This window comes from Arachis stenosperma, chromosome 6 (assembly GCF_014773155.1).
Source record: "Arachis stenosperma cultivar V10309 chromosome 6, arast.V10309.gnm1.PFL2, whole genome shotgun sequence".
NCBI classification, from domain to species: domain Eukaryota; kingdom Viridiplantae; phylum Streptophyta; class Magnoliopsida; order Fabales; family Fabaceae; genus Arachis; species Arachis stenosperma.
In genome coordinates this window covers 130,147,169-130,156,381 of record NC_080382.1, presented here as the reverse complement: position 1 = coordinate 130,156,381, position 9,213 = coordinate 130,147,169, and the positions used below count along the sequence as shown (strand labels likewise).

Here is a 9,213-nt window from a genome sequence, read left to right as displayed (position 1 = left end):
TTCCACAACTATCTTAAGGGCACGTTTTTCTTCACTTTCTGGCAAGTAATGTAGATTGTTGGATATTAGAACATCGTGAGAAGATTTTTTTCGACATCATATGCAAATTCTCATTGGAATAGATCTCGAGTGCTTTATTCCTTCTTTCCCAAAGTCAAAGCTAATAGACAGTTTCGACCTCGCATCCAAGCTATCATACAATAAGCAATGTCGTCGTCGTCGCTCATATGGAAACTAAAGGGATTATTGAACATTGGTTCGGAGAAGAAGCTAAAAAAAGCAATCAGAGTGGTGGACAATGTGGCCATAGAGATGACAGGAAAGAAGAAGAGGGAGATGACGACAACGACAACAAATCTTAACAAATCAAACTTGCTGTCTAGATTTATGGGATCTATCGAAAAGAACAAGTACTTGAGAGATATAGTCATTAGTCTCCTGAGTATGAATTAGTTGAAAACAAGTTGAAGATTTTTAACATTAAAATTGTAGAGTGTGTATTGTGTAGCTTGAATTTGCAGTATTAAACTGTTAGGATTATGCGAGATATGATGAATTAATTATTAAAAAATTAATTAAATAATTAATTTTAATTAAAAACTAAAATATCTAATCCAAAATTATTTAAAGACTAAAATTAATAAATACTCATAATTTTATTATTACAACTTATACGATTATACTTATTGAGACAACTTTTATTTTGTTATTTAATATAAATGTTATCACTTTTAAAAAATTATTTAAAAAAAAAAAGAAAGCAACTTTTGAAACCGTCAAATACAAAATCCACTTCAGTTTATTACACATTTGAGCCGTGGCTCCAACCAAACAAGGCCTTAAAATTCCGTGTGACGTATAAATATTCCTAGGGGTGTTCGCGGTGCGGTTTGGATCGGTTTTGAGTCAAAAACTCATCCGATCCGAACACTAATTTTACTTGCGGTGCGGTTTGGATTGGATGATGTTTTAAAAAAAATTCGATCCGATCCGATCCAATTTCAAGCGGTTTGGATTGGATTGGATTTGCGGTTTTGTAAATTAAAAAAATTAAATACATATAACAAGTCTTAACATCAAATTTTAAATAATTAACAATGACATAATAAGTCTCAACAATATCTTAAAAAACTAACGATAACATAACATAGAAATAAAATTATAGGTTAGTTAAAATAAATAATAAATAACATTTTGAACATAAACTATTTATTAAATAATAATAATACATGAATAATATAAAAATATATAATAAATTAAACATGTTATAAGTATAATTATAAATATAATAATAAAATAATAATATTATAGTACATTGTGCAGTTTGGATTGGATTGGATCGGTTTTGAAAAGTAGATCCAAAATCCGATCCGATCCAACGGTTTGTAAAAAATAAAATCCAATCAGATCCAAATTAGTGCGGTTTTAATCGGTTTCGGTTTGGATTGGATTGGATGAGCGGTTTAATTTGGATCGGTTTGGATTTGAACACCCCTAAATATTCCGGTGCATATTCTGTCTAAATAAGCATTAACGTGTTGTTTGTCTGTCAACCTCTGAAATCACCACCACACCCCTCGATCTCTTTCATCTCCCTTATAACCACACCACCACTCTCTCCCTTTATTCGCATCTCTCCCTATACCCATCACTGACACACAGAAACACACTCTCTTCTGGAACTTTCTTCTCCTTCTTCTTCGCCAATGGCCACCGCCACTCTCAGCCCCGCCGATACCGACAAGCTCTCCAATCTCAAATCTGCAGTTGCCGGATTGAACCAAATCAGGTTCTATACTCCATTCATAGCGCATTTCTGCTTCCTTTTACTTCTTTTTCTCTCGATCTCTTTTCTCCTTTGTATTCTCGTGAAAATCGCTGTTTGCGCGCCAAATTTTGTCGCGATTTCCAATCGGAACTTGATTTGTTTTTTGGCAGTGAGAATGAGAAGAACGGCTTCATCAACCTCGTCTCTCGTTACCTCAGGTCTGGATCCTTATTTCAGGAATCTTACTTAATGTTAAATCATGATTAATGATAATGATTAGATTCACTCAGCATGTGTCTTTTACTCTCGAACTATGCTAATTGCTACGTTATGGCGGAGAATTTCATTTTACTTTGAGTCTGATTAGCTTGATCGATTTTCATGCATGACGATGGATCGCAGTGGCGAAGCTCAACATGTTGAGTGGAGCAAGATCCAGACGCCTACGGATGAAGTCGTTGTGCCTTATGACAGTCTAGCGCCAACTCCTGAAGGTAAGTTTCTTTTTCGCGTTTTTCTTTTGTCTGATTGGTTTATCTGAATCCGATGTGACTAATCAATGTGTTTGCTGCCTGAACTGAAACTGGTGCAGCCTCTTCCGAGGTGAAGAGCCTCTTGGACAAGCTTGTGGTGCTTAAGCTCAATGGAGGCTTGGGGACAACTATGGGTTGCACTGGTCCAAAGTATGCCGAATCAGATTTTATTATTTTACTTGTTTATTGTAATTATTTGTATTTTTTTATGCTTACTTTAGATGCGGAATTTTCAGTATGTGATTTAAAGATTAAGATCATCTGTCTGATGTTGCCAATGAATGTCTGGTTCGTGCTTCTTTGATGCTTATCGCAATGATCAGTCTGATAAACTCTATTGACTAGAATTTGGAACATCACTGGCGTTTCGATTGGTTTTTCAGCTTGGTTATTTAATCACCAGTAAAAAGAAGGAAATTAAAAAATAATTTCCTTTCAAGCTAGACTTCGTCACTTTATTATTAGTATTGTCATGAAAGTTTATAGATTCGTGAACGAGAAAAATTATGGAAACTATTTTTTAATATATCATATCACATTGTTCCATGGCATGTATGTAACTCTTAATTTATGTATAAATGTAATGCAGATCTGTCATTGAAGTTCGTGATGGGCTGACTTTTCTTGATTTAATTGTTATCCAAATTGAGGTTAGTTTACGGTCCTCTCTTTGCTTGGCCTTTATTTTGTGTCCTTTCCACTGATAAATACACTTCGTGTGCACTTTCCACTGATAACATAAATTGTTGTAGAACCTCAATGCCAAATATGGAAGCAATGTTCCGTTGCTGTTGATGAACTCATTCAACACTCATGATGACACTCAAAAGGTATATAAAAATTTTCTAACTCTTCTGGCTGGAATTATGCGATAAATTATTGCAGATCTAACAATTTAACTATCTGTAGATTGTTGAAAAATACAAGAGCTCAAACATTGAGATTCATACCTTTAACCAGGTTTGTATCACTTAGTTTCTTGCTTCATTTTGGTTTTTTTTTAGAATTCAAGCTCTAAATTCTCATCTGAGATTGGTTTTGCAAATTCAAATTTATGCAGAGCCAATATCCCCGATTGGTTGTTGATGACTTTTTGCCATTCCCATCCAAAGGGCAGACTGGCAGAGATGGGTGGTATGATTTCATTTGTGTATTTTGCCTTTGTTATTCAACTGCATTGATGTGACTAGTGTCACTCGAGTCATGTATTTCTCTCCCTTTGAATTGGCAGTCCAGGACTGCTATAAATATAGTTTGTTGATGAATCAGAGGTTGATTTAGATACTTACATAGCATATCTATCCTTTAAACTACTATTTAGATGGCTATTCAGATTCAGAAAGATATGATTCTATGGCCAATTAACTACACTTGGGAGCTCAGTTGAACAACTTTCGTTGTTTTTGGTATGTGATTTGTCTCCTGCATTTCAATGTCATGTTTCAGCAATCCCGGAGATAACAATCTGAATTAAATCGACTTTTCATGCATGGGAGGGAACATTTGTAGTTTATATTGTCTGTTTTGTTTTGGCAGTCATCATTATTTCAGGGCTGTTATTAGTGTACCCCGAGTTGTATATGATGTGACACAATTAGGCACAAACTTTGGCATAAAATATCTATCAAATTTAAGTAATATCATATTCCAAGTACATCTTAAACACGTGTATTATCATATTATGGTTATGCTGGAAGTAGAACACATGCTTTGTTGTTGTTGTTGTTGTGGAATTTGTCGTGTGTTCGTTAGTCAGCTGCCATAACTTTGGCCTTTGAGCATGTCTTTGCTCATAGCTTCCTAAGCTTGGTTTATGAGTAATTCCTTCATGCATAGGTACCCTCCTGGCCATGGAGATGTCTTCCCATCATTACTGAATAGTGGAAAACTTGATGCACTATTGTCACAGGTTTACACCAGAACTCAATTTATTTTTATTTGTGGATGGACAAAGTCTTATATTTCACCCTTTTTTTCCTTTTAAGAATCGTAGCTATCACTGTTTTCCCCCCATTTTTTCCCTCTTACAGGGTAAGGAGTACGTGTTTGTTGCCAATTCAGATAACTTGGGTGCTGTAGTTGATTTGAGTATCCTTATTTAATATTCCGCGCTGCTTCATTTTTGGTTGTACTGCTTTTCAATTCTATATGAAGGTGGTACCTTTAGTATCATCCAGCCTCCTTGACTGGTTAATTTAGAAATCTTAAATCATTTGATCCAGAACAAGAATGAATACTGCATGGAGGTGAAGAACGATCATTATCATCAGCAACTGCCTTTGAGCTGTAGACCTCACATGATTTTGATTAATTTACTTATATTTTTTGGTGCCTGTTATGCAGGTGACTCCCAAAACATTGGCTGATGTGAAGGGTGGCACTTTGATTTCTTATGAAGGAAGAGTTCAGGCACGTAACCATTGCTGAATCACCACTTCTCAATCAAGATTTAGCTGATTAAATCTGTACTGTGATGGTTGCAAATGTCTAACTTAAAAACTGCTCCTGTTAATAAATCCTCCACAAATTTTATCTGAAAATTCGAAGGGGAAAGATATTTTGCTTGCTAGTTTGATAATTGCCCCGCTCTAAAGCATTTTTGGTTTCTGTGCCTTAAAACAAAATTTTAAAACTGTATTGTCCATTCGAAATTTGCAATAGTGTCAATAAGTGATGCTTATCTTTGATTCTCTAATGCAGTTGCTGGAGATTGCCCAAGTCCCAGATGAACACGTGAGCTACTAATCTCTCTCATATTCTCTTTTGAATCATCCCTAGTTCCCAAGTGGAGGGGGGAAATTGCTTTAGGGCATTATTTAGTTATTTTCTATGATGAGCTCTGTTTTCCGGTTTCTCTAATGAAGTAGGAAATGGTGTCTCCCATGATAGGAAATTAGAAATTCAGGAGCACTTATTACTAGACATATATGAATATTCAGCTGCTACTAACTGATAACCATCGATGATATGAAATACAATCATCAGTTGTTAAAATAATTCCCATCATCATTTATGCACTATAAACATTGATGGTTTAAGATGATTTTGCTTGATAATGACACCTATATTAGGAATTTAAGTTAGAATCATGTTCCAAATACAAGTCTAGAACTTTGATTGACACAACAATTATTTCTTTAACATATGATGCTATCTTTTATGCAGGTCAATGAATTCAAGTCGATCGAGAAGTTCAAAATTTTCAACACAAATAATTTGTATGTTTTTTGGTTAGCTATCTAGTTATTTTAGATTATATGCTCTTTTGGGGTATTGATAACATACAATTTACAGGTGGGTGAACTTGAAGGCAGTTAAAAGACTTGTTGAAGCTGATGCTCTTAAGATGGAGATTATTCCTAATCCAAAGGTGTATATTGCATACTTATAGATGTGAAATAGCTCATCTTTCCATTTTATTTAGAAAATTGCTGACACGTGAGTTTTAGGAAGTTGATGGAGTAAAAGTTCTTCAGCTAGAAACTGCAGCTGGTGCAGCAATAAGGGTACTGAATGCATATTAACATGTTACTAAAATGATCTTAATGTTGAAACTGTTTAGTGCTCTGACATTTCTCTCTCTTAACAGTTCTTTGACAAGGCTATTGGAATTAATGTTCCTCGATCCCGCTTCCTTCCGGTGAAGGCAACTTCAGATTTGCTGCTTGTCCAGGTTATGGTTTTTTTATTCAAGTGATTGGAAATTGATTGGTACTTGATCTTTCGTTAAATGTAGTTTTTCTTGTTTTGCAGTCCGACCTCTACACTTTACAGGATGGATTTGTTACTAGGAACCCAGCAAGGGCAAATCCAGAAAACCCATCTATTGAGTTGGGGCCAGAATTTAAGAAGGTTAAGATCTATATAACACCGACTACATTGTATAACATGGTTAATGCAATTATTGATGTTCCCAATCTCGTTCACAGGTTAGCAACTTCTTGAATCGTTTTAAGTCAATCCCTAGTATAGTTGAGCTCGACAGCTTAAAAGTGGCAGGCGATGTATGGTTTGGAGCTGGTGTTGTCCTCAAGGTTTGGGATCTAATCCTCATATTATTTTGGTTATTTTACGGGGTAGAGAAAAGCTTACTGTTGCTTAATAGTGATAAAATTTCTGTACTCCAAATTTTCGTAGCCCAATTGTTATGGTCCACATTCTTCAGGATTAGAGTAATTGTGATGATCATATTGGAAGTTTGATCATCCAGCAAATCCTCTATTTCCCCTCCCCTATCCACGTGCATATACACCAAAGGAATTCCCCTTGCAATGATTAAAGTCAGAGTTGCATTATCCTGTTTTAGGAACCCAGAATTGTTTTTCTAATATAAGCCTGATGCTAAAATTTTGAAATAGGAACCATATAAAGTTGGAATATCTTATACACAGTTTGATATTCTTATAGTTATACCTGATATTGTTTGAAGTCTATAGGCTTAATTAAAAAACAAAAGCATTATGCTATGAAAAAATGAAAAGCATTTACTTAAGACATAGTTATAGCATCGTTTAATCATGTATCTAAGTTTAACTAGAAGCATGAGGTTTGGTTGTGGTGGTTGTATGAAAGTAAACTTTGAATAACAGAATACTGATCATGTTATATTTAATCGACGTTCAAGGCTTCAAGCTAACCCGAAGTGAACCCTTCGATGAGGGTTCCTCTTTTATGTTTTCATTGCTAGCAATTCATTTTCTGCCTTGATAAGGGGAAAAAAAAATCGCTCATCAGTTGAGGCTATGAAACTTTTTTTAATTCGCTTTTGATAGCTGTTATCCTCGTGGTTTGGTACAGGGAAAAGTAAGTATCGTCGCAAAGTCGGGTGTAAAGCTGGAAATACCTGACAAAGCTGTCCTTGCAAACAAGGTATTTTACCAACTTTAGTGTACAAAAGGGCAGTGTTTTATAAGTTCATCGTTTTAAGTACCTTGAATTGTGATGCGCAGGAAATTAATGGCCCAGAGGATCTGTGAGGAAACTAATGGAGTGTTGATGTGTAGCCTGGCAGTCGTGGGCTATTTTATGTATTGTGTTTAAGCTGCATAGGAAAAGAAAAATAAAGTAGTTTTTGTTGAGGTTATCTGCATATGGAGCTTTACGGTTAACTTTGTAAAGTTTCCATTAAATGTGTGATTTGTGAGCAATTGACAAGGACTCAAGGAGGACCATGTTTTAGACCATTTTTGTATAATAATTTGTTGCGTTAGCTTTCCGGGGGGAAAAATGTGGAAAATAGCCGTACTTCGTACCGCCGCCAATTCTCACAAGGCAGGCTCAAAATAAACAACGTATACAGATCGAAAAATTCAAGAGACAGAACTAAAATAAACTAACAAGCAGTAAACGTGAAATGGTATTTCCCTTGGCTATAGATATGAAATAAGTATTGGCCTACACAAACATTGCCTAATTTTTTATGCAGGGAAGTGAATTAAGAGAAAAATAAATGAATCTCAGGGAGCTGAAGGATCCCGGGGTCTCACCGCAAGGCCAGGAATCAAGCTCTAAAAACTTGACTTGATGAACACTGGAAGGGTGAAAACTAAAATTGCAGAAACTAATGCAGGAAGCGTGGTATGAATTTCCAAAGAAAGAGATGTAAGGATTTTTATTATAGAAACTCAATGGAACAGTGCTATATATATATATGGTATAAATTGAAGAGAGTATAATCTGATAAATGAGGAATGATTATAGAGGAGCGTGGAAAATGCAAAAGAAGAGAAAGTTCTGTGAGAAAACAGGGAGAGAATGCAGAATAACAGAAAAGAGAGAGAACAATCAATCATTGCTGCTTTCCTCATTAGTCTTTCTTCTAATTTTCTTCCTTACAAACACTCACAAATCAAAATTTCAGAGGAAATGAGATAGAGGAAAATTGATATTTTTCATGTTAGATTCTAATGGAATACACTCAGTACGTATGTTGAAATGCAACTCCTTAGATCCTTAGTGAGGGCGTTCGTATATTGCCTCTGAAAAAGTTTTCAATGAAACAAAGAGCTGAAATGAATCGTTGATTTATCATTGAGTAATTGGATGTGTTATAATAGATGAGGCAACTTTGCTATATATAGCAAGCTACCATAGAATTCTGTTGAAAATAGAAAACAGAATAACAGAATTGAAAATAAGTTAGATTTGACTATCACTTAACAATTGTGTTTTGATCTTCTTGATCTTGATCCTCTTGATCTTGATCTGTTATATTACATACTCTATTTCTATTACCTTCCCTCAAACTCATGGTGATTTTGGAAATAACTTTGAGTTTGAAACGAAACTTCTCAAAAGTATGAGTTGATAAGGCTTTAGTGAAAATGTGAGCAACCTGTTCTATAGAGGGTATGTGCACAACCTTCAATTGATTCTGATTAACCTTTTCACGAACAAAATGCAAATCCAAGTGAAAGTGTTTTCAGTCAATTTATCAAGAACAAATGCAGTAAAGGACTGAGGAAAAGGGGAAGAAGAAGAAGAAGTGGCTGGGTTTTGATGAGGGATAATTGAGGCCATGGGTCTTTTAACTATGCTCTTGATACCATGAAAGAGTTTTCAATGAAACAAAGAGCTGAAATAAATTGTTGATTTATTATTGAGTAATTGGATGTGTTACAATAGATGAAGTAACTCTGCTATATATAGCAAGCTACCATAGAATTCTATTGAAAATAGAAAATAGAATAACATAATTGAAAACAAACTAAGCTTGACTATCACTTAACAACTTTGTCTTGATCTTCTTAATCTTGATCTATTATATTACATACTCTATTTCTATTAGCCTCGATATTTTGTTCCCTAAATTAAGAATGCATGAAATGCTTGAACCTTGTCTTGGACCAGAATGAGAAAACGTTTGGATTTCAGTATGGCTCAATAATTTTTTTTTTATAAACATTGATTTGT

General features: G+C 34.9%; 1 protein-coding gene across 1 annotated transcript; it reads left to right on the top strand.

The window, feature by feature from the left end:
• The first annotated feature begins 1,554 nt into the window (after nt 1-1,554).
• Nucleotides 1,555-7,510, top strand: LOC130935283 (UTP--glucose-1-phosphate uridylyltransferase). The gene is made up of 21 exons (XM_057864972.1): nt 1,555-1,789; nt 1,939-1,986; nt 2,171-2,262; nt 2,361-2,451; nt 2,891-2,951; nt 3,054-3,131; nt 3,211-3,261; nt 3,362-3,435; nt 4,138-4,210; nt 4,332-4,389; nt 4,501-4,547; nt 4,645-4,710; nt 5,002-5,034; nt 5,467-5,519; nt 5,596-5,671; nt 5,751-5,807; nt 5,891-5,974; nt 6,055-6,153; nt 6,231-6,335; nt 7,099-7,170; nt 7,251-7,510. The coding sequence occupies exons 1-21, from the start codon at nt 1,707-1,709 to the stop codon at nt 7,275-7,277; spliced, it is 1,428 nt and encodes a 475-aa protein (XP_057720955.1). The 5' UTR covers nt 1,555-1,706; the 3' UTR covers nt 7,278-7,510.
• Nucleotides 7,511-9,213: the final 1,703 nt, after the last annotated feature.

Bases quoted from the DNA above. Each gene is read 5' to 3' on its own strand.
- LOC130935283 (XM_057864972.1), top strand. From the start codon at position 1,707: ATGGCCACCGCCACTCTCAGCCCCGCCGATACCGACAAGCTCTCCAAT. The intron at 4,211-4,331 runs GTTTACACCAGA...TCCCTCTTACAG, and splicing joins TTGATGCACTATTGTCACAG to GGTAAGGAGTACGTGTTTGT. The intron at 4,548-4,644 runs GTGAAGAACGAT...CCTGTTATGCAG, and splicing joins AGAATGAATACTGCATGGAG to GTGACTCCCAAAACATTGGC.